General features: G+C 43.4%; 1 protein-coding gene across 1 annotated transcript in view; it reads right to left on the reverse strand.

Moving 5' to 3' along the window:
- The window catches only part of SLC10A7 (solute carrier family 10 member 7), a gene marked incomplete in the record, with an annotated part of 287,910 nt that extends 261,847 nt beyond the window's left edge, over nucleotides 1-26,063 (reverse strand). Inside the window, 1 exon segment of the mRNA XM_073604635.1 lies at nucleotides 25,715-26,063. Within this exon segment, the coding sequence (XP_073460736.1) occupies nucleotides 25,715-25,814 (100 nt within the window).
- Nucleotides 26,064-26,734: the final 671 nt, after the last annotated feature.

Here is a 26,734-nt window from a genome sequence, read left to right on the forward strand (position 1 = left end):
CAACCTTCCCACCGACCCTCCACCACCGCTAAACCCTGGGGGGAACCTATCTAACCTGCTGTCAAGGACAGTATTAAAGTCCCCTACTATGATAACTGGGACCTCTCTCTTATCCTCCAGGAACTCAAGCAGCAGGAACAATATCTCCATTTTGAATGGTGGAGGAATATATAAATTTGCTATAACAAAAGATCTACCCTCAATTAAACAATGCAAAAAAATAAAACAACCCAGTCTATCAATACTGACATCCCTGCAGGAAAACGTCAACCCCTTCCTAATCAGGATACTCACTCCCCTTGAGTAGGAGGAGTACACTGAGTGGTATTGTGTCTGAAATTTATTATTTTTAATTAATAATTTAGTCTCGCTGGTCAAGTGCGTTTCCTGCAAGCATATCACTTCGGCAGCACAAGCATCTAACTCCTGGAATACAGTGGCTTTTTTCACATAGTCGCTCATCCCCCTGATATTCCAGGAGCTTAAACCAACTGTTCTAGGCTTCATTCAAAATTGTACATCAACAAATACCCGCTATGCAAATACCAGGGTAGGGTTACCCTTCTACTTATATATTGGAAAGTCACGGCTGTGAATTGGCACTGTTCCAAGCCAGTACTTTTTTGAAGAAAATAACAAAGAAAACGTTTCCAAACTCTGTTCTGCTTTACCACATGTGCCCACATGCCCCTTTTGTTCTTGTGCTTCAAATCCTCAATACTCCTACCTACCACCCTCAGTGCTATTATTATGGGAAGGGGACCGAGCGGATCCGGGGGACCTATACCCCCACACCCCTCCCTCCCACCTCCATCCAAAACAGTGTCATTAAACCTACTAAATCTTATAAACTTTAAGTATTTACACTTCATTTCTTTTATCTTCGACACATTTTTTAACAGTGCTCTGTGCGTTTTTACCTTTATTTTTGCAACTGTGGTACCCCCTAATTTAAATAATCCCTTCTCCCCCCCCCCCCCCCCCTGTGCCTCACTCGGCGTGCCCTAGGGGCCTTCCTTGTGACCTTACTACTCCCCTCACCCCACTTCATCCACCACCTCTCCCCCCACACTCCCCTCCCCCCCAATAGGCCCATCAACCCAAGGGTTAAAAGAACCCTCGTCACCAAACTAAACATTTCTTTCACTCTTCACTTCATCCACCCAGCTCTCTCCCTCCCAACCCCTATTACTACCAAACAAACCAGCAGAGAAAAAAAAAAAAAAAAAAAAACACACGAAAATCACATCATTAGTCCCATTTCCTAGAAGTTAGAGGGAACAAAAAAAAAAAAAAAAACATTTATAAGTTCCTTTTGTTCTCTTCAAACCAGTCCGTGGCTCCTTTGACCGTTTCAAAAAAACGGGTAGTCCCTAAAGCCTCAATACGCAATCGTGCTGGATATAATAGCGCATATGGAATGTTGTGGTTCCGTAAGGTGCGCTTAATGTCCATAAAACCTGCTCTTCTCCTTTGCAATTCCGGGGAATAATCTGGATAAATCGAGACCTTTGCACCATTGAAGAGGACATCTCCTTTTTCTCTAGATTTTTGCATTAAGTTCAACTTATCTTTGTAATTAAAAAGCCTCATTATCATTGGTCTTGGGCGATCTCCTGAATATACTGATCTAGAAGGGACTCTGTGGGCTCGCTCAATAGAAAAAAAATGTGAAAAAGCCTCTACCCCAAAAACTTCCTTAAGCCATTTTTCCATGAATTCTTCGGGGCGGGAGCCCTCGACTTTCTCGGGGAGGCCCATCACTCTTACGTTTTGTCTTCGCGACCTATTCTCCCACTCATCCATTTTGAGCTTGTTGGACTCTAGCTGAGCTTGCATTTTCATAAACTCCTGTCGCAGTGGGGATACGGTATCTTCTACTTGGCTAACCCTTTCCTCCACACATTTAATTCTCTCCACTGTTTGCTGGATTTCTTGTTTAATATTGCCAAATTCCTCGCTTAGGGTTTTCAGCTCTTCCCACATCCCAGTTATTGAACTCCTACAAGCGTTTATAGCGCATAGTATCTCTTTTAAAGTGGGATCTTGTTCACTGGCTGCGGCTGTATTGGGGCTACTATCCCCTGTTCCTCCTAGGAGCTCCCTCTCAGGACTTTTTTTATTCGCTATTCTTGTGCTAGCCACCGGGATGTCGGGACCTTTCCCCAAGCTTTTTCTGTCCCCAGAGCCCCCCGCTGACATTTTCCCCGCAAGCGACTGATTGTTTTTGGCTGGGGACTGCATGGTGCTATGGGCAAATTTTTCCAGCTTCGCCGCAGCGGCTACTGCGGCTGCATTTTGGGACCCCTTCTCCTTCTCTTTGGCTGAACGGGTAGCTTGAATAGGCATATTATCCTGGGGCTGGTGATGCTGGTCCTCCCCCTTCTTCTTAGTCATAGCCAACTAGGACACTTTAGACAATTTATAGCCCACCAGCCTGACCAGTCCAACAAACAGTCCCTTCACGCTTTAAGAATCCAAACCTCTATAATAACAAGGGATGAGCCCCAGATTCCCTATTTTAACACACAGTCAATACACTTTGCTTTTATATACAGATCAGGTTCTTTACCTGTCTCTAATTGGCTTCAAGGATGTCTGCCGGTCTTTTGCCAGGGTCTCTGCAGGTAAACCATCCAGCCCCACCGTCCTCTATTTAGTATTGCCACCTTTTCCTCAGCCGTCCTCCAGCCACAGTATCTCCACCGCTCTCTCTTATGACTGCCTCTGGATTAGCTCTCTCAGCTTTCATTACTCAGCCTCCCGCAGTGTCTGTGAACTGTCCCCAGGCAGCATTACACAGCCGTACTTGTACACAGCGGAGGCACTGTATCCAGGCTTCCCCTCGGCTTCCCTTCAGAGCTCCGCTCGTCAGCACGGCAAGACCGCACGGCAGTCAGCTGACTGCAGACAGCTGATCCTTCCCAGGTTCTCCTCCTCTCCTCTCCTCTCTTGTCACCCCCGCAAGTCAGGACGCCGTTCGGGCAGCCAGTAACACCGATGGCAACCTGTAGGAGTCTTGGCTCATAAGCAGGAACCAGGCGATTTCACAGGGCACACATGTAGCTGCCTAAGCCCCCACTTCACAGCGCTGGTGCAGCATCGGGGTCGGAGCCGGGAGAGAGCACACACACACCGCTCACACCTGCATTAGGTCACGCCCCCCCAACCACCATTTTATTCACTAGGGTCTCTAATAAAAAAAAAAAAATTATAATATATATACCGTAATTAATATGTTTGGGTGTGCTAAGTAATTTTCTAGCAAAAAAAAAATATTTTAACCAACAAATGTCAGAAAAAGGTTTAGTGTTTAAGTGGTTAAACTTCCCTCATTTTCACACCAAAGTATATTCCTTTGATCTAAAGGGCAAATTGTTACAATGTTTCTACTTAGTTCCACTGCTAAAGAATGTTGTGATTCTTGTCAGACTGCCAGTTTGTTTTTTCCTTTCTTTTGACAGCTGTGGCTTTAGCAGAGCAGTGAGAATTTTCTGCATAGAAAGAATCGGAAAATACTTTTTTCAAGATCGCAACGGGAAAAATAGTAATAACGGATTCTTCACGATTAATCATGCAGATCTAGTACACTGGAATTAAAGTGTTACTAAACCCACAACAGTAAAATCAGTCTGTATATACAGTAAAGCTTCCTTGTTATACACACTGTGGAACCTAATGAGTTAATCCTCTGAATTGTGTAAAACAGCAGTTTGACCCGGCCTTCTCTGATCCTCCCCTTCTACTATCCCCAATCCATCCCCTCATAAGACAGAGCCTTTGGAATCACTCTGCATATGCTCAGTTTGGTGTGTATTGATAGTTTTTTTTCTTAGGAAGGGCCAATCAGCAATGTCTAGACAGAGGGACAGTCATAGTACTGTCAGAAGAGAATTAAAACTCCTCCTACAAGCTTAAACCAGACACCGATAAAAGTCACAAGACTGATATAAACTGCTAAATACCTTTTCTCAGCAGTATATTTACTAAAATAATTGCATTCAATGTTCTGTGTACTGTGGGAGACCAGATATAGTGAATGCAGGGTCCCAGGTTTAGTAGTACTTTAATGTTTGTTCAGATCAGATTATTTTTTCCAGGACTGATATTCAGTTTAAATGTAGCTTGAGATGATTGCTCTGTACATAAAGGTCTGTCAGTGATTCCCATTTAGTGGCTTAGGAGCTACATCTGTTTTGGTGTGGCTCTAAGAAGCTCCCCGGAAAATGCTCAATGGTTGTCCAAGGGTCCATTCAAACCAGATGCGGTGGGACTGCAATGTGTGACTATTCTAGTGCAGTCCTACCACACCCCCACCACAAGACAAAATGCTGTCGGTGTGGCAAGTTCACAGCATCACGTTGTGGTAGTGTGCAGGCAGCGTGCACTGAAAAAAAAAAAAAAAAAAAACAACAACCCACAGAATTTCAATAAAGTTCACATTAAAAAAGAGAGAAAATGCCTAAGGGTTCATGCATATGAGATGTATGAAAAAACTGCTCTAAATATGCTGCCAAGTTGGCAGAAAAAATGCCCGTAATGCTGCATACGTATTGCATTTAGGTGCGTATAAGTGTGAATGCATTCTATTGCCCATTTATTTATTGTAGCCAATAGAATAAATGTACGTGCATAAGCCTGTAAATGACACAACGTGCATTTGATAACCAACCAAGGGCTGCTTTCAGAGGCATGGAGCAAAAAAAAAAAAAAAGCCAGACACCCCTGTGTGCATGAGCCCTAAATAATTACTGCATTTCACAAAAGTGAGTACACCCCTCACATTTTTGTAAATATTTTATTATATCTTTTCATGTAACAACACTGAAGAAATGACACTTTGCTACAATGTAAAGTAGTGAGTGTACAGCTTGTATAACAGTGCATATTTGCTGTCCCCTCAAAATAACTCAACACACAGCCATTAATGTCCTCTAACAACAAAAGTGAGTACACCCCTAAGTGAAAATGTCCAAATTGGGACCAAAGTGTCAATATTTTGTGTGGTCACCATTATTTTCCAGCACTGCCTTAACCCTCTTGGGCATGGAGTTCACCAGAGCTTCACAGGTTGCCACTGGAGTCCTCTTCCACTCCTCAATGAGGACATCACCGAGCTGGTGGATATTAGAGACCTTGCGCTCCTCCACCTTCCGTTTGAGGATGTCCCACCGATCCTCAATAGGGTTTAGGTCTGAAAACATGCTTGGCCTGTCCATCACCTGCACTGCCCCACCCCCCTCCTGAACCGTACCAGGCCACATGCCCTCAACATGGGGGGGGGGGTGGGTGCTTTGAGGCAGGGGGGCGCCCTGCGGGCCCCCCCACCCCAAAGCACCTTGTCCCCATGTTGATGAGGACGAGGGCCTCTTCCCGACAACCCTGGCCGTTGGTTGTCGGGGTCTGCGGGCGGGGGGCTTATTGGAATCCGGGAGCCCTCTTTAATAAGAGGGCCCCCAGATCCCGGCCCCCCACCCTATGTGAATGAGTATGGGGTACATCGTACCCCGACCCATTCACCTAGGGAAAAAAGTGTCAATGATGACAGTAATTTATTAGGCAGCTCCAGTTTTTCATTTAAAATTTGGTGCGGAGTTCCCCCTCAAGATCATCTGAGCACAAGTCGCATGCCGAAGTTGGATCATGCAAGACGGCGATCCGACTTTAATGATAGTCAGTGGGCTGAAGTAGGATCAAAGTCGGACCAAAGTAGTACAGGGAGCATTTCTAAAGTCGGAACGACTTGTTTCGGACCAGTTAGGACGGCTCCCATAGGGAAACATTGAATTTCACACGTCATGCGACATGAGCTCCCAATGTCGGAGCGTTTGTCGGACCAGTGTGAACCCAGCCTACGGTAGAACTTTTTTTGGATAGAGTGGAGAGGGATTAGAATACCTGTCAGTTTTTGGTTGCTATCTTTGCCCTATTTACTGTTCTCACTGAAAGTGAAAGTAAGTCCCAAATGTTGAGTTGTCCCCAGAACAGTAATAGAGGGAAATGTTCCAATGGGAACATAGTTCTAGTGATCCTGGTGGCAACCAGGGATTCCCTCACTTCCTGTTTTGGTTATGGGACAGGAAGTGAGGGGAAATCTCCCCAATGAAACACAAATGGCAAAAAAAAAAAAAAAACTGAAAAAAAGTGTTGCTTTAAAAAATAAAGTGGTGTACTTTCTCCGCCGTCAGCCTGCTGACTGAACAGTGAAGGAGCAGCAGCAGACAAATGTGCATCTTCATGCACACCTTGCCCTCTTTCTTCCTATCAGTAAGCTCCTTGTCAGCAGCACATTGGTTTGCCACCCATAGCCAGCCCTCCCTCTCCCAATCTGTTATACAGGAAGTAGTTGATACCAAGTCAAACTCGGGTACTTACACTACCTGTATTAAAAAAAAAAAAAAAAAAAAAATGAATGGATAAAAATGAACAACAAACTGTATTAATGTGGAAAGGAACCAAAAAAATAAAAGTTGTTAGAAATGTTAATTGTGTCTAAGCAGTATTCTGAAAAATTTGCCTTTTGTCTTTATTTTTCCTGAAACATAGTGAACTTCCTGGTGTGTGGAGTGCTCCTAATCAATGCATACAGCCTCATAGCTGTATATCTGCAGCACAGGACTGAATGCACTGCTGCCTCTGACTACTAGTCCTAAGAGGTTTGGAGTAAGATTTGGTGAGGTCACTACTGTGCTGCTCACTGTTCTCCTTGCTTGGAGGCTCTGAGATGAAGCCTGCCACCACCAGAATGGCCACCACCACATAGAACCACAGTGCAAAATAAGACACTGAAGGTCTATAATGGGGAAAAAAAACATCAGCTGCACAGAGACCACAGTAACGCTGGTGACTAGTCATTTGCCCTCTGCCTGCATTTGTTTGCACAGGGTTTCCAGAGTTCAGGTCCTCTTTATTGTGTTCTTTAGATCTTCCTGGAGTTCAGCTTTAAAGAGTTAAAAAAGATACAAGTTTGTTAATACATTTCCCAGTGGATGGAAGCATTTACAACCATAAAAGATGTGTAAGCTGGCCTTCAGCAGCTGTAAATGATTAAATACACTTTAGTCTAAAGAACAGGCACATGCTATTAGAAAGAACTGTATAATATAATTGCTTCCAGAGTACACTGAGGATTGCGGCTTTACCTATCACATTCTATCCAATCATATTAGCAGACAAATAAAATAAAAAGACTACCTTTCAAGATGTTGAAACACACGAGGCCTCATTCGCACGGGCGTACTTAAAGCGGTAATAAACTGCGGCATTGGGGGGGGGAATCCCCTGCAAGGCAATTACATAATGTGCTAGTATGCATCACATACCAGCACATTATAAAATGCTTACCTTAGAATTAAGCCCCCCAGTGGCGCACTGTTCCCACTGACAGGGCTTCCATCCTGACCTTGTCTTTCCTTCAGGTTCACAGGCTCTGGAAGCTTGAATGGCTGAGCTGTGATGATGTCACTGGAGTCACATCCCCAGCACAGCGCTCTGATTGAAGGGCATGGGTATGCAGTTCCTTCAGAGTGCATTCGCCGTTGACGCTAGAATAGCTCCTAAGCGGTTCACGTTTAGGAGATACTCATTTAACCTACAGGTAAGCTTTATTATAATCCCAACATTTTATTTTCCTGATACGTGTATGTTTTGTTTTACCATGTACTTGTGTTAAAAGGTCTTCCTTTGTGTGGTTATCCTGCTAGTACATCTGCGTTCCTATTTTAAATTAAACACGCTAGGCAAAGAAGCACATTCTCACAATGTGGTCAGTTTTTTGTCTGTGCCTGCCTATCTTCTAAGTGCCGATTCACACAGGGGCAACACGACTTCAGCGCTACTTTGCAAGGCGACTTCAATGCAACTTCAGCATGACTTCAAGTCGCCTCCAGGACAGGCGACTTTGGCTGTGGCCAATCACAGAATAATCAGCTTTCTGGGAGGGAGGGGTTTGCCTGGGTAAAGTAATTTCTTTTCCTGTAAAGTTGCTTCAATATAGATAGAGATCCGACTTGGAGGCAACTTCCATTGAATTCTATGGGTACAGGTCACCTAGAAGTCGCCTTGACGTAGTACAGGAACCTTTTCTGAAGTCGGAGCGACTGCAGTAGTGTACATTAAGACGGCTCTCATTGACTATAATGTAATTGCCAATGTCAAGCGACTTGGGGCGAATTAAGGGATGACAAGTGGAATCCCAAGTCGTTGTAGTGTAAACCGACCCTAAGGTCATCAACCCTGTCCTCAGGGCCCACTAACAGGCCAGGTTTGCAAGATAACTGAAATACATCACAGGTGATATCATTTGCTGCTCAGTGATTGCAGTATTCTAGTCTGCATCTCCCCATGGTAATACATACAACCTGGCCTGTTAGTGGGCCCTGAGGACAGGGTTGATGACCACTGCTCTAAGGGCAAAAACTTATGCTGAGGCTTGTGGTTTGCATGTTCTATGGGACCAACGCGTTTCAGAAAACACGTTGTCACATTACATAGTCCATACTATATTTACATAATAGATCAACAACAACAAAAAATGGTTGAATATAGATGGTTACAAGAACAGGGCTGCCACCAATCTGCAAGTCCACCCCGGACCCAGAACATGACAGCGTGTTGATACTAGTCATTCGCTCGTGAAGAAACAGCATGGGAGGCCGTTTCTTCACAGCGCAAAACACAGTAAATATCTCCTAAACGTCACACGTTTTAGGAGATATTTACAAGGGGTTCCTGGTGGCCTAAAATGCTTTTATATTTCACAGAATTCAATATTTCCTAGGGACCCACAGGGTATGCCCAACCTCTAGGCAGTAGCACCAGTGGTAATTATGACAAGAGGCATTAGGAAACACCAGCAACATATACATGTATTTTTGCAAACAAGCCACTGAGAGGTTTCTGAGAATACATTAGGGAATATATAATAAATATTTGTATGATTTGTCTCAGCCCTTCAGAAGAAATTACAAGGCTCTGAAATATAGACAAGACCACTAAACAGTTGGAATTGAAGACATCACAAGCTGTAGGAAGGACATGATGGCATTTACAGTCACTGTTATAAAAGGCTCAAGGGCCAGGATTATTGACTAAAGTCTCACATCTTTTATTCTGGAATAATCTCTCTTTTCTCGAGGGCACCAAATCCACTATGTAGGCCAGAAAAGCCATCAGCTGGCATGTTAACTATCCACCTGAGGTGCGAAAAATACTTACCATTGTTTCACATCTATGCTTTTTTTAGTGCACCATGCACTACAGTCCATTTAAGATGGTTTCCTATGGATCTAGTTCATATTTGTGTGTTTTGAGCCGGTGTGTTTTTTGGAAAGGGACTTTTTTTCCTGCAGCAGATTCCATTTTGCGTGCAATAGACTTCAATGGACCCGTACCAAAAAAACGCAAGTGTTGCGTTTTTGATGTTTTTTTTTTTTCTTTTTTTGGCTAATACGAAAGTATGACAGTTCTGTTCAGGGAGTGCAACTTTGATGCGACTTTACACTCCCTGGCACTCAAGTAGCATAAAGGTTGCACTTTATGAACAGAACTGTCATACTTACCTACTAGCTAAAAAAAAAAAAACCCTAGTTAGACTTACCGGTAACGGTATTTCTACGAGTCTTTCAGGACTGCACCTGGAGAGAGCGCAGCTCCACCCACTTTTCCCAGGAAACACTGCAGTCAGTTTTTTCTTTAAAGACCGGACACATCTACCATGGCCTCAGTTGTTCCAGAGTACCTCCAGCCATGCTGAAATTAGATAAGCAAAACATAGCAATAACACCACATTTTATAAAACAATTAGGGCGGGTCATCGGCGCTGTCCTGAAAGACTCGTAGAAATACCGTTACCGGTAAGTCTAACTAGGGTTTTTCTCCCCTCGTCTTTCAGGACAGCACCTGGAGATGATAAAAGAGTACTTTAGGGTGGGACCACCGCCAGCAGGACTTTCCTGCCGAGCGATTGTTCCGATGCTGATAGGAAGTCCAACCTGTAGTGGCGGGTGAAGGTGGAGAAACTTGTCCACGTGGCCGCTTTACAGATCCGACCTGGAGAAGCCCCTGCTCTTTCCGCCCAGGACGTTGCTACTGCCCTTGTTGAATGGGCCATTACCCCCGTGGGAGGATCAGCCCCTGAAGCTCTATAGGCTTCACTGATAGCCATTCTCAGCCATCTGCCTATAGTGCTTTTGGAAGCACTATAACCCTTACGTGATCCAGAGAAAAGAATAAAAAGAGAATTTGACTTCCTGAACTCTCTCGTGATTTCTAAATAATGAAGTAAACATCTTCTCACATCCAGAGTATGGAAAGACTCCTCAGAGTTGGATGGTGTAGGGCAAAAAGGTAGGTAGAATTATTTCTTGTGCCCTATGAAAAGCGGTTGCAACTTTTGGCAGAAAACCCGGGTCAGTTTTTAGCACTACCCGGTCTGGAAATATATAGCAAAAGGGTTCTATTATAGATAGAGCTTGCAACTCGCTTACTCTTCTGGCCAAGGTAACTGCTACCAAAAGAAGTAATTTGAGCGACCATAATTTTATTGTCACTTCCTCTGGAGGCTCAAAAGGTCTCTTGATCAAACCCTGTAGAACCAATGATAAATCCCATTTAGGAAAAAATGTAAAAGGTATTGGCCTAGCTCTGGCCAATGCCTTGAAAAATCTAATTATAAGTGGCTCTTGAGATAACTTTCTCTCAAGAAACCGACAAGGTGGCCACTTGGACTTTCAGGGTACTGGCTGCCAAACCCATCTCCATTCCTTCATGGAGAAACTCTAATACTGAAAGCAATTCCAGCGGTGAGAATCCTTTAGTCATGCACCAGGAATTAAACCGCTTCCACATTTTAAAATAAATAGCTCTGGTAACCTTTTTTCGGCTACTTAAAAGGGTCAAGACCAGTTTATCTGAGAAGCCTTTTCTTTTTAGAATCTGCTCTTCAGTACCCACCCCGTCAGCTTGAGCTGGTCGATATTTGGATGCTGAAGGGGTCCCTGGGTTAAGAGATCTTTTTGAAGTAAAAGAACCCAGTGAGGTTTCACCACCATCCTCTGTATAGTTGCAAACCAGGGCCTCTTGGGCCAAAAAGGGGCCACTAGAATCATACTTGTGGTCTCTTGTTGTAGTTTCTTTAAAACCAAAGGGATCATTTGAAAGGGGGGAAAGGCGTAGCACAAGTGGAAGTTCCATGGTTGTGCCAGCGCATCCTCTCGCTTGATCTTGCCTGTTTAGTGAAAAATAGGCCTTCACCTTCGAGTTCTTCTGGGATGCGACCAGGTCTATCTGAGGAACTCCCCATTTTTCTGTTAATTTTTGGAATACCTCTGTGTTTAGACTCCACTCTGCTTCTAGTATCCTTTCTCTGCTTAGAAAGTCGGCTACTAGATTCAGGTCTCCCTTTAAGTGTACAGCTGTTAGGGACCTCAAGTTGTTTTCCGCCCAGGATAAAATCTGAAGGGACGAGGCTAGCAAGATTTTGCTTCTCGTGCTCCCTTGCCTTGTACCATATGCCACTGCTGTGGCATTGTCCGATAGAACTTGGACATGGTTACCCTGGACTAGTTTCTCGAAAGCCCATAGTCCTAGGAGAATAGCCCTTAGTTCCCTCCAATTGGAGGATCTCCTGGCTTCCCTGTTCGTCCAATTCCCCTGAGCCATCTGTCCTTCCAGGTGGGCGCCCCAACCCCAAGAACTTGCATCTGTTGTCAACTTCCTCTCCAGGGGGAAACACCAGAGCAGGCCCCTGTCCAGATTTGAGTGGCTCCTCCACCACCAGAGCTTCCTCTGAACTTGAGGGGGCATTTTTATCATTTTTTCCAGGGACTCTCCATAAGACTGCCTGCTGAAGATCCCTTGCGTGGAAACGTGCCCACTGTACTGCTGGTATCGATGCAGTAAGGAGCCCCAAGACAGACATAGCTGCCCTGATGGAAATTGGCAGGTTTGTCTGGGTCTTTTTTACCGCATTCTGAAGTTTTTCTATCTTTTCCTCGGGGAGGAAGATTCTCTCCTGTATGGAATTGATAGTATAACCTAGGAATTTTATTATCTGCGATGGAATCATGTTTGATTTTTCCTTGTTTATTATCCAGCTGAGACTCTCCAGATGTCTCTTTGTCCTTTCCAGATCCTTCTCTAACATGTCCTTGTCTTGGCAAATATTAGAAGATCGTCTAAATATGGGACAATAGAGATTCCCTCTACTCTGAGTGGGGCTAAGGCCTCTGCTAAGATCTTTGTGAATATCCTCGGGGAGGGTGACAGGCCGAAAGGGAGAGCTCTGAACTGAAGATGTAGGATAGACTCTCCTCTCCTGATTGCAAATCTGAGGTGCTTTTGGGATGCTGGTGCTATAGGCACATGGAGATATGCATCCCTCAAATCTATGGATGCCATAAAACAGTTTGGGGTCAGGAGACCCTTTACTGAAAAGAACGTGTCCATTTTGAATTTCTTGTACCTGACAGATCTGTTGAGAATCTTCATGTTCAGAATTAATCTGAATTTGCCCGAAGGCTTCTTCACCAGAAATATGTGTGAATAGCACCCCTGTTTCACTTATTTGGGGGGAACATTTATGATCACCTTCTGCTGAATTAATTCCTGTAGGATTGTAGACATTGATGTAAGCTTCGCTGGATCTCGGGGAACCTGAGTTATATAAAACCGAAAAGGCGGGGGTTGGGAGAACCCCAGTCTGTAACCTTCTATTATCGTTTTGAGGATAAATGGACTGTCTGTTATCCTCTGCCACTGTGGAAAGAAGGTTTGTAACCTTGCTCCCACAGTCGGAGGACAGTCAGTGGCTCTTAGTATTTGGGGTAGGGGGACGAAATAGTACTCCTGACTTGCCCCTACCTCTCTGAGACCTCCAAGGACTTTTATAACCCGTCTCCTTTGTGTCTGAGATTTACCTAAAAGGACGAAAATTTGTATTGCCCTGAGGGGGGCGAGAAGAAGAAGAAGATTCCTTCTCTTCCTCTGCTTCTTCCTCAGATTCTGTAACCACGCTATGATCCTCCTCTTCTGAGTCACTGCCCCCTCTGTATGCAGAAACAGATGACTGGGAACGAGGTACTGAGCTGCTACCTGCAGCTGGACGTTTGTCAAGATAAGACCTGAATGTCTCAAAAGTATCGGCCAATTCCTTTCTGAAGGAGTTCAATAATTCTCCTTGCTGAGCCACAGGTGTAGGAGTGGTCTCCTCCCTCACTAAGTCTGCAATGCAGGCTCTGCATAACACTTTTGCCCAAGACTCTTTAAGTACATTCTTACAAGATGGACATTTCCTTTTAACAGGAAAGGAGGAATGTTAGGTCTTTTCTTTGGCTTTCTGAAATGAATAAGAAAATACCCGTATGTTTTTATCCTTACAACCCAACCATAGCATGCTGAAAAAAATGGAGGAGCTAACACTTTAACCCCTCTACTTGAGATCAGCCAGTAAATCCCCCCACAGATTTAACAATTAAACACACTTACTTCCTGATTCAACATACAGGAAGAGTGTTGCAGGCTCTTAAATTCCCAGAATAAAAAGAGGGAGAATAAAACATGCCCATAGAGTAAGATACAGAGACCGTTGTCCCCACTTACCTGGGCCTGGCTGACTTGTGTGGCTCCTGCCACCACCGTTTGTTCCTCCTCCATGCTGCAAGGATTCACAATGGCGTTTGGTGCTTTTTTATTTTAAATTTCCCTTCCGCTCGCCGCTGTGAGGGCCGGAAATGACGTCAGCCGGAAGAGGCCGACCTCTCCTCCTGCGTTCCAGCGGCCGGAACCAGAAGCCGCGTCGTGCCGCTAGAAGTCCACCCCTGGCCGTAGTGACGCGCTCGCAACCGGAACCCGGAAGGCTGAGGCTTTGGGGATGAAGGGAGAAGCCGCTCCTCATAGCCTAGCCGCCGGTCTGAAGGAGCAGGGACCCCAAACAGCCTGACCTTCGCCGGGTATGAAGAGGGGAGGACGCCGGAGCCACCCCCACATGTAAGGGAGGAGGATGGGCTGGCCTGTAGTAAAGAAAAAAAGAATACCGGTATGTCCCATACTCTCTCCACCTGGAGACAGTGCAGCACACCCCTGGCTCCCTGCAGCGCTTCCACTATGGCGGAGGAAACACTACAACTGAGGCCATGGTGGAAGTGTCCGGCCTTTAAAGAAAAAACTGACTGCAGTGTTTCCTGGGAAAAGTGGGTTGAGCTGCGCTCTCTCCAGGTGCTGTCCTGAAAGACGAGGGGAGAAAAAGGCAAAACACATCAAAAACACGTGTTCAAAAATGCAAAACGCACACAGAAAAACGTGCCAAAAAACTCATCAACTGCAACCTGTATAGATGCGTTCACACCTGGGTGTTTTGGGATTGCGGCAGAATCACTGAGAATCTGCCCGTGAACTCAAAACGCACTACAATCGCAAAACGCAGGTTCAGGTGCCATTATTTTCAATGGCACCTAAAAGGCAGTGTGGTTTTGCCACGTTTGTGGGCAAAGCATATCACGTGAAGCTTGTCGTCCAAAAGAAGTCCCTGCTCCTTTTAAGGGTGACAAGCTTCACACAATGCGATTTGCCGCATGATAATCGTGGCAAAACTGCACCGCGTTTTAGGTGCCATTGAAAATAATAGCACCTAAACCTGCTTTTTGCAATTGTAGTGAGTTTTGAGATTGCGTGCAGAATCGTAGTGATTTTGCCGCAATCCCAAAACACCCAGGTGTGAATTAAGCCTAAATACCTTCTGGGTATATTGCTTCACTCTCTTGCCGGAGTCTTGTCAAGTCTTGTCAAAAAAAAAAAAAAAAAAAAAAAAAAGGCCCTATCCAGCCGAGGCTGCAGAGCTTCTGAGAGCTAAGATAGACAGAGATGTTCACATAGGCATCCTGCAAGTTCATGTTAGTATAAAAGACTTCTGGAAAGAGATCACTGAGAATTCAAGCCCCTGGGACTGTAGACAGGAAACCAGGCCCTGACTGCTATACTCAAAAGCCCACATTGATAGATGCCAGAAGAAACCCTGGAAGGGGGACTGGGGAACAAGAGCAACAGTAAAGCTAGCCATAAAAATTAATTTCTCTCTCAAAAATGTACTGGAATCGTGTTAGAGTTAGGACAGATAACGATTTACATGCAGTTCCCATTCTAGTCTATAGAGCTAAAAATCACACCGCTTGGCTCAAAACTCGCACACGACTCTTTAAAATTGCATTGCATTCACACTGCATATACACTATATTAACAAAAGTATTGTGACGCCTGCCTTTACACGCACATGAACGTTAATTGCGTCTTAGTTCGTATGGTTCAATATTGAGTTGGCCCAACCTTTGCAGCTAGAACAGCTTCAACTCTTCTGGGAAGGCTGTCCACAAGGTTTAGAAGTGTGTCTATGGGAATGTTTGATCATTCTTCCAGAAGTGCATTTGTGAGGTCAGGCACAATTAGTTGCATGAGATTCATTTATTTGCATATTAATTTTGCACGCTAATAGTTGCCCAATAATTGTGCACATATAGATATTCTCCTAAGTAAAACCAAACTTTTATTTCTTAAATATTCAAGTTTGAGATTTATTAACATTTTGGATCGACCAAGAGCACTGTTGTTGTTCAATAATGAAATTATATATATATATATATATATATATATATATATATATATATATATATATATATACACACACACACACTGATTACAATTTTCGTGTTCGATTAATCGATTTTTTTTTTTTTTTTTTTTTTTATCGATTAATTTCAATTATAACGCACATACAGATCCAACTACTTTTAGCTGATTTAGCACCGTTGTCATGGCAACGGCCGAAGTCGGACATAGCGGAGCACGGCTAGGACGTCACACGCCATAAACTCAGCCTCACCGTGCCCATAATCACAGCCTCACTGTGCCCATAATCGAGGAATTAATCATTAATTTCCGCAGCTCCACCAATGTGCATCATCCATGCACCACAGTCTGAACCCAGCATGACAACTTCCCTTAGGCTCTGTTCACATCTAGGCATTTTTGGGCGATTTTCTGTTCTAAGCCTCAGCTCTAAAAACGCCAAACAAGACAAATCCCATTCATTTCAATGGCCCCTGTTCACATCTGAGCGTTCTGTCGCCTTAAGCAAAACGCCCATCGTTCAAACAAGTACATGAGATTTTTTTGGCAGATTACAGGCGTTTAACTGCTTTTCATCGGTCACTTGCCAACTCAAAACGTCTGCACATAAACGCAGCACAAATGCCAGAAAAGACGCCTGCAAAAATAGCAATGCCTAGATGTGAATGGAGCCTAAAAAAAAATAGGAAAGACATTTAAGCAGAACTAAACCCACCTTTGCTTCATTGGTCCTGTCCCTCACCAGCACTTTCTTCTGCTGCATGCGAGTCCTCATCCATCTTCATTGGATGGCGTGGGATGATGTCACTCCTGTGCATGTGCAGTAGTCAGTCATTCTGGCACAGAGACTGGGTCTGAAGGTGTAAGCCAAGTTTTGCATGCCAGAGAAGGCAGTGAGCAGGTAGATAGTTGCAGTAATAAACTTGCTGTTTGGGAAAAGTGGAACTTTAGTTCTACTTCAAATTACTATGTTCATCTTCTCATGCCCCCGTTTATCTGATAAATACTAGAATTACTCTTTTTCCCAAATTCTCCAAGGTGTCAACATCTAGATTACTGCTCAATGTGTGTGTATACACATACGCACACAAAAATACAGAGAGAGTAGGAGATCGTGTATACTGTACACTGTCAGAAGTAGAATGGTCTAGGGATTAGAAGCAGCAGTTAGATTCATGCAGCGAGTCAGTTTTAGAAAGCATTTCATGACAAGTTTAAGTGCTATGTCAAGGCAGCCAGCTGCAGGCGTATATTGTATGAGCGATTACATGATTAGAGCACATAAAAGTTTTAATCATATTGCCGCACACGCTTTTCATAAATATTTTACTCACGGCTAAATATGCATGATGGGTTGCATCTTAGGCCTGGTTCACACTGATGCAGCTGCGATTTCATCCAATTTCCAATGCGATTATGTAGTGGAACGCATTAGAGAGGCATCAAAAATGTGTGTACAAGTGATTCTGATTGAAGTCTATGGTACAAATATATATATATCTCACTGCATTGCACCAAAGTAGTACAGGTACCTTCCCCCAAAGTCAGATTGCGGCTGTGTTGCATTGATGTGAACTGGCACCATTAAAATCTGTGCGACTCGCTGAATCTGAAATCACAATTGTATAGACCAGACCTTTTACAGCAACATAACTATAAAGTATCTATGTTACAAGTGACAGTATTGTTGCATATTCAAAAAGAACACAGGTACACAATGGGCCTTCATTCCAGAATCTTGTCCCTAAATGGACAGGGACCTAAACGCCGGTGCCACTGGGTACAGCTTTCAGCCACATCCAGTCCCAGCCTGCCACAGAAAGGCAGGGTGATAGGCAGCGGAGCTGGATGCTGCACCTGTCCCTTCTGGGATGCACTAAAGCATCAGGAGGGATATACTGCAACTCAACGTTCCAGTGTCCCCAAGGGCTTAAGAAGTCATATAAAGTCCCAACTCCAGACAACACTTTTTTTTTTTTATATTTTGAACATAGAGAGGAAAAAAAGATGAAAAACGGTTGGGTTTTTACTTAGAGCCCGTTCACAACAGAATGCAGTGCAATAAAGCAAGTTTCCTGCACTGTACTTGGTAGATGTGCACTGGTACCATTTATTTTTACTGGCACCCCAAACGCATCCAGTAGACGCGGTGCATTTGCTTCCACCAAGCCGCATGGTACCATAGTGTGGCTAGCAGATGCATGTTGTTGCTTTGGGGCAAGCACACGTGCTGAAAAAAAATGCACCATGCTCCACACCCAAAAATGTTCTGGAGCTTCTTTGGTGTGTGCAGGACAGCCCATTCAAGTAGATCCCTAAACGCATGAAAAAACGTGCAAAAAACAAAAAAACAAATAATGTGTGCGAGAACATAAGTTTCTGCTCTGCAAAGTGTGACTGAAAAATCCAGAGAAAATAATGTATAAAACCTGCAGGCCAGAGAAACTGGAAACACTGGGGGAGATTTAGGCTCGGTTCACACATGGGCGGCACGACTTGCAGGTCGCCTCAGCGAGGCGACCTGCAAACGACTGCCGGGGCGACTTGCGAGACGACTTCTGCATAGAAGTCTATGCAAGTCGCCCCAAGTCGCCCCCAAAGTAATACAGGAACCTTTTTCTAAGTCGGAGCGACTTGCGTCGCTCCGATTAGAACGGTTCCATAGCACAGAACGGGAGGCGACTTGTCAGGCGACTAGGTCGCCTGACAAGTCGCCCCAGTGTGAACCGAGCGTCACTAAAACTGGTGAACTCAGAATCTGGTGCAGCTGTGCATGGTAGCTTCTAACGTCAGCTTGTTCAGCTAGGGTTCGACACTAAAACTTGGAAGCGGATTGGTTTCTATGCAAAGCTGCACCATATTTTGCACTCTCCAGTTTTAGTAAATCAATCCCTGTTCCTAACAATTAGACAAGCACCGTATTTTCGGCATTTTGCAGATAAAGAAAAAGGTACCGATAATGGCGCCAAAAAAGCATGCGATTTTACCCTGCTTAGGGTGTGTTTTTCATAAGTCATGTGATTCAAAAATCGCATCACAGGTGCATTATTGATCCTTTCTTGCTGTGCATTTCAACAGGGAGGAGCGTTTTTGGTGCGATTTTCTTAACTGACCAAAAATGCAGCAAGTAAGATTTTTAACACCACAACAGAAGCACAACAGACCAGTGTGAAGGTTTACATAGAATTTAAAAGGATGCATTTTTCTTGAGCTTTTCTTGCACTAAAGGTGCCGATAATGGCCGACAATAAATTCATATTCATTTAAATTCAGGATAATAATTAAAAAGTCAAAATATAGTACAAGTGCACCTCTACTAACAAGTAAGGATGAGCTCAGGCGTGTTCGCAACCCGCAGAGCCCGCCAGGAAGTCGGCACTGCACATCGCTAATCGCAAGCAGCTAGACATTTTCACGATCTGCGGCTGCAGAGACCAAGAAATGTCTCACTGCCTGAGATTAGCGCTGTGCAGTGCCGACTTCCTGGCGCGCTCTGCGGGTTGCGAACACGCCTGAGCTCATCCTTACAATCACTTGTTAGATTTAATTTGGTAAAAATTATAAATATAGATAGCGTCATGCATCAGCCCCTACATATATTACCAGCACTTTAGATTATATAGGAAACCATTATATAGATAAAAAAAAGACAAAGAAAAAAACGCCTGAAAAACCAACAAGCAAAATCCCATTCATTTCAATGGCTCCTGTTCACATCTGAGCATTGTCACCTGAAGAAAAAACACCTGAAAAACACTCTGAGCTCAAAAAAGAACATGAGCTTCTTTGGGGCAGATTACAGGCATTTTTCTGCATTTTACATTGGTGACCTGAACAAAATCGCGGTAAAAACGTGCAGGTGTGAATGCAGCCTTGCAAATAAAATACATTTTTTTTTAATTTTGTGCTTTTTTCAATGTGAAACATGTAAATATATGTTAAAGGTGTAAAAATATTAACGAACGAAGCAAATAAAAGTTTTAATTTATGTAGCCAAGGTTCACACTGAGCTGCGGGAATGAGCAGTGCGAGTTCATCTGAACTCGCATGATTTCACTCCCGTATGTCAGTCCCGATTTTGGTCACGATTTCAGAAATATCTGTGCGGGTTTATGCCCAGAAGTCAATGTAAATCGCAGCCCGAAATCGCAAAAAGTAGTACAGAAACTATTAGGACAGCGCCATTGACGGCAATTGCCTCCGATTCGACATGTGAACCAGGGCTAATAGTTTATAAAATAGAGGTGAAAGCAAAAAATATAGCAAAAAAAAAAAATAATGAAAATGGAGAATAAGGAGGTAATTAGGGCTGATTAAGGAGTAAATTAAGGGTTGCACCTTCAGCTTTTGTGTGTGTCATGCATACATGAGTTGATTTATTAATTTTTTTATATTTTTTTTTTGCACTCGTCACTTTTATTGTATATTTGCACACACCATCATATTTGTATCACTTATTCATCTTTTACACAGTAAAAGTACAGACTGTATACAATGTCATAGTACACATCCTACAGACTGTATATGCTGACATAGTAGATACAGTACAGATTGTATGTAATGTCAAAATATACACAGTTTCATCGTACAAAAATAGCACCTATTGTACAGACCATATATACTGGCATAGTACATATACAGAACAAACTGCATATACTGTCATAGTACATACTGTATAGTACAGACTATGTAGTGCCATAGCACATATAGTTCAAACTGCATATACTACCACAGTATGTATACAGTATAGTATGGACTGTAGATAGTGTCATTTTCTAGCAAAAAATACTGATTTTAACTTTGTAAGAAACAAGTGTCAGAAAAAGGCTTAGTCTTTAAAGCAGTTGTGTAGCCCGCTTTCAAATTTTTACCTACAGGTAAGCCTATAATAAGGCTTACCTGTAGGTAAAATGAATATCTCCTAATATCTCCTCCTGAATATCTCCTAAACCTGTATGGTTTAGGAGATATTCACCTTGCATGCAGCCGCCAAAGTCAGCGGCGCATGCACTCTGAAGGTCCGACGGATGCAGCCGGAAAATCAGAGCTCCTTGCCGGAAAGAGGACTCCCTCATTCGTGGGAGTGATGTAATTGCGGCTCCGGCCACTCACAGCGCCGGAGCCACGAACCTGGAAAACGCAGAGGGAACATGTCATCTCCCTCAGCGGTGACCAGGGAGGCGATGCAGGCTCTTCGTTATAAGGTATTTCATAATGAGCTAGAATGCGGTGCATATTAGCTCATTATGCCTTTGTCTTACAGGTTTTTTTTTTTTTGCGGCATACAACCGCTTTAAGTGGTTAAACTTCCCTCATTTACAGACCAAAGCTCATTCCTTTGATCTAAGAATGAAAACTTACAATGTTTATAGTTATCTACCAGAGGGGACAATGATGTGAAAAAACTTGGAAGGCTGCCCATTTTTTTTTTCTTTTGCCAGCTGAGTGAGCAAAGAACTCTCTACACTGGTACATGAATGAATCAATAAATTCTGCATAGAGTTCGTGAGGGGGGTTGAATCGAGATTTTTTAACGATTAAATCGTGCAACTGTAACATACAGTACAGACTTCATGCAGTGTCATAAATAGTACTTACTGAACAGACCATATGTTTTGACATAGCACATATAATCCAAAAGGGATATACTGTCAAATGATGTATATAGTATGGATTGTAGATCAGGTCATTGAACATATAGCATAGACTGTATGTAGTGTCTTAGTACATATTTTACAGACCATACATACTGTCATGGAACATATAGTATAGATTGTATGAAGTATGATAATAATTACAGTACAAAAACTGAATATAAGGTCATAGTTTATATAAAACAGACTGTATTAAGTGCCATAGTATAGGCCAGGGGTAGGCAACCTTTAAGAGGTGGAGATCTACCTGAACAACATTGGAGATCAAACATCTCCAGGGTGCACCTTTTTATTTATAGAAAAATAAATTTACTAGCAAGCCCCTAATAATAAGTAAACACCTACAATTCCTTCCGTGGCCACAAACCAAAGCATCGTGACCACAGCGTGCGTACACCCCTGGCCGCTACAGCTAAAGGGAGAGTAGCTGGGAGGTGGTAAAACAGCACCCCCCAACCACTAGTGTGAACAAGCGTTAACGCACAGACTTCTTCACAAAGTAGCACCAAAATGACCACCTCTGCTCAGCGATCTCCCCTACAGACCTCCCCAACATCCCTTATCCTCCCTCCCAGCCTACACCCTCAGTACAGACTCCCTGTCCAGCACAGAGCGAACTGCTTTACAACACAGAACCCCCCCCTCCCAGGGGAGAAGGGGAGTAGGCTTTCTCAGGCACTGAGCTACCTCTCTCACTTAAGCAGCAGCACAGCTGGTATGGGCTCACTGGGCTGCTGTGGCCACCTTACAGTTTTTTTTTTTTTTTGTATTACACAGTGCTAAAGAAACTTTGGTATCCTCAGCAGCCCCAGTGAGCCCACACCAGCTGCTTCAGTGAGAGAGGTAGCTCAATGCCAGAGAAGGTCTCTCCACTGCTCTGCCCATGGGGCTCTCTCCTCACTTGCTCTGCCTGCTGGGCGCTCTCGACTCCCCTGAACCGCCGCCCTGGCTCTCGACTCCCCTGAACCGCCGCCCTGGCTCTCGACTCCCCTGAACCGCCGCCCTGGCTCTCGACCCCCCTGAACCGCCGCCCTGGCTCTCGACCCCCCTGAACCGCCGCCCTGGCTCTCGACTCCCTTGAACCGCCGCCCTGGCTCTCGACTCCCCTGAACAGCCACCCTGGCTCTCTCCTACCCCAACCTGCTAGCCTGGGCCTCTCCTCCCTGCCCGAATATCCTCATCGGATTTACCTTCCTGACTTGCTCTTTCCCTGCTCCGCCTGCCCGGGGTCGGCAATGCAGAGACGCGATCTACCCGTCACCTGGCCATGATCGACAGGTAGATAGCGATCGACAGTTTGCCAACTCCAGGAAGAGACTGTATAATCCAGTAGCTTCCACAGCACACATATCTGAGAGAAAATGGTCCCAGGTGCTCAGCACAGCATGGGGGACATCCATGATAAAGCAGCACTCGTGGGGCATGAAAGGAGATGAAGTTTTATTTTGATAAGGCACAGGCTTGTCTTCCTTAGGACTGTATATAGCACCATAGTATATATCTAGTACAGGGTGTATATACTGTCATAGTACATACAGTGCCTTAAAAAAAAGAAGTATTCATAGCACATTTTGTCATGTTACAACCAAAAACATACATTTTATTGGGATTTTATGTGATAGACCAACACAAAGTGGCACATAATTGTGAAGTGGAAGGAAAATGTTTTATAAATAAATATGTGAAAGTGTGGCATGCATTTGTAATCAGCCCCTTTACTCTGATACCCCTAACTAAAATCTAGTGGAACCAATTGCCTTCAGAAGTCACCTAATTAATAAAAAGTTCACCTGTGTGTAATTTAATCTTAGTATAAATACAGCTGTTCTGTGAAGCCCTCGGAGGTTTACAACATCACGAAGGCCAAGTAACAAACCAGACAGGTCAGGGATAAAGTTGTGGAGAAGTTTAAAGCAGAGTTAGTTAAAAAAAATCCCAAGCTTTGAACTTCTCTTGGAGCACTGTTCAATCCATAATCAGAAAATGGAAAGAGTACGGCACAACTGCAAACCTACCAAGACATGGCCGTCCACCTAAACTGACAGGCCAGACAAGGAGAGCATTAATCAGAGAAGCAGCCAAGAGGCCCATGGTAACTCTGGAGGAGCTGCAGAGATCCACAGCTCAGATGGGAGAATCTGTCCACAGGACAACTATTAGTCGGGCACTCCACAAATCTGGCCTTTATGGAGGAGTGGCAAAAAAGAAAGCCATTGTTGAAAGAAAGCCATAAGAAGTCAGTTTGCAGCTTGCTAGAAGCCATGTGGGGGACACAACAAACATGTGGAAGAAGGTGCTCTGGTCAGATGAGACCAAAATTTAAATTTTTGGCCTAAAACCAAAACGCTATGTGTGACAGAAAACTAACACTGCACATCACCCTTAACACACCATTCCCACCGTGAAACATGGTGGTGGCAGTATCATGTTGTGGGGATGTCTTTCTTCAGCAGGGACAGGGAAGCTGCTCAGAGTTGATGGGAAGATGGATGTACCAAATACAGGGCAATCTTAGAAGAAAACCTGTTACGAGTCTGCAAAAAACTTGACTGGGGCGGAGGTTCACCTTCCAGCAGAACAATAACCCTAAACATACAGCCAGAGCTACAATGGAATGGTTTAGACCTAAATCCAATTGAGGATCTGACAGCTTGAGCTATTTTGCAAAGAAGAATGGCCAAAAATGTCACTCTCTAGACGTACAAAGCTGGTAGAGACATCCCCAAAAAGACTTGCAGCTGTAATTGCAGTTAAAGGTGGTTCTACAAAGTATTAACTGGGGGGGGGCTGAATACAAACACACTTTGCACATATTTATTTGTAAAAAAATGTTGAAAACCATTTATCATTTTCCTTTCACTTCACAATTATGTGCCACTTTGTGTTGGTCTATCACATAAAATCCCAATAAAATACATTTACGGTTTTGGTTGTAACATGTGAAAAATTTCAAGGCACTGTGTACTGTCATAGTATAATATATATATATATATATATATATATATATATATATATATATATATATATATATAGTATAGAATGTATATAGTGTCCTAATACATATATAGTATAGACTGTATACATAGTATTCTAGTACATATATAGTATAGACTGTATATAGTGTCCTAATACATATATAGTATAGACTGTATATATAGTGTCCTAGTACATATATAGTATAGACTGTATATAGTGTCCTAATACATATATAGTATAGACTGTATACATAGTATTCTAGTACATATATAGTATAGACTGTATATAGTGTCCTAATATATATATAGTATAGACTGTATATATAGTGTCCTAGTACATATATAGTATAGACTGTATATAGTGTCCTAATACATATATAGTATAGACTGTATATATAGTGTCCTAGTACATATATAGTATAGACTGTATACATAATGTCCTAATACGTATGTAGTATAGACTGTATATAGTGTCTGAGTACATATATATATATATATATTATAGACTGTATATAGTGTCCTAGTACATATATAATATATAGACTGTATATAGTGTCCTAGTACATATATAGTATAGACTGTATATAGTGTATTAATACATATATAGTATAGACTGTATATATAGTGTCCTAATACATGTGTAGTATAGACTGTGTATATAGTGTCCTAATACATGTGTAGTATAGACTGTATATATAGTGTCCTAATACATATATAGTATAGACTGTATATATAGTGTCCTAATACATATATAGTATAGACTGTATATATAGTGTCCTAATACATATATAGTATAGACTGTATATATAGTATAGACTGTGTATATAGTGTCCTAATACATATATAGTATAGACTGTGTATATAGTGTCCTAATACATATATAGTATAGACTGTATATATAGTGTCCTAATACATATATAGTATAGACTGTATATATAGTGTACTAATACATATATAGTATAGACTGTATATATAGTGTCCTAATACATATATAGTATAGACTGTATATATAGTGTACTAATACATATATAGTATAGACTGTATATATAGTGTCCTAATACATATATAGTATAGACTGTATATATAGTGTCCTAATACATATATAGTATAGACTGTGTATATAGTGTACTAATACATATATAGTATAGACTGTATATATAGTGTCCTAATACATATATAGTATAGACTGTATATATAGTGTCCTAATACATATATAGTATAGACTGTATATCTCTAGTCTTGTCCTAGTATCTATGGTATAGACTGTATATAGTATGGAAGAGTGTGTATATATATATATATATATATATATATATATATATATGAATGGAGGGAGGGGTATGTGGGGTCCCCGGTAGTGGGTGGAAGGAGACGTGTCAGGGTTGTGGGGTGCTCCATAGCCCGCTGTATATGGGGTGTCACTCCCTGCCCCCCCTCACATCGGAGTACTATGTATCCCACACTCACCCCCTTTCTCTCCGACGGACGGCTCCAGTTTGGCGGCAGTGATGACCAGTATGATCCCCATTATAAACCATTCCTTCCTCAGTCTCTCCAGTAGGCCCATCGTGCCGCTGCTTGCCCCGTCCTTCTACGGCACACAACGACAGATCCCAGCCGAAGTGACACGTCCGTCTTCTACATGCATGCAGCACGTCAGCCGTCCAATGTAAATAGGAGAGGAGGCTCGGCTCACACAGCGACTCATTCCACACAGCACAGCGGCCGGCCTGAGCCCAGCTCCCAGAGCGCCGCCATCATTACCGCACACCTCCGAATAGTGGCGCAGCCAGGAAAGAATGTACGGTACTGTAGGACGGCGCCTCCCTGGCCGGGCTCTACCGCCTCCACACGTCACCGTTAAGGAGCCCCTCACCCCGGGGGTACAGTACTATGTATGCGGGCCGGGCTCTGAGACACCGCACGGTCTTCACATACGGTTTGCCTCTGTTGCCTGGTATAAGTCCGGCCTATTCTCAGCAGAATACATTTTTCAATGTGTCACATTATTTTGCATGCATTGACAGTTATTCGCCTTGTTTTTTTATTTGAGGAACCGTTAACAAGTAAAAGATGTATCAAAATGCCCGGAACTTGGGTATGAATTGCCTGCTTTTGGCACCCATTTTCATGTGCATTAACCACTTCAATACAGGGCATTTTTACCCCTTCCTGCCCGGGCCAATTTTCAGCGCTGTCACACTTTGAATGACAATTACTCAGTCATGCAACCCTCTGGCCAAATGCGCATGCCTGGCAGCCGCCGGACTCCCGCGCTTGCCGGTCACAGAACAGGAACGTAGATCTGTGTGAGATAAAGATAGTTACCACCGCTCCGGACAAACCAAACTCAAGTCTCCTTTCCTCCAAGGCAAAAAGAGAGAGCCCCAGGTGCTGGCAATTGCTGGTACAGATATCATCGCGTAGAAGGATCTGGACAGCCCCAGGTGCTGGCAATTGCTGGTACAGATATCATCGCGTAGAAGG

Source organism: Aquarana catesbeiana, linkage group LG01 (genome assembly GCF_042186555.1).
Source record: "Aquarana catesbeiana isolate 2022-GZ linkage group LG01, ASM4218655v1, whole genome shotgun sequence".
Lineage (NCBI taxonomy): Eukaryota > Metazoa > Chordata > Amphibia > Anura > Ranidae > Aquarana > Aquarana catesbeiana.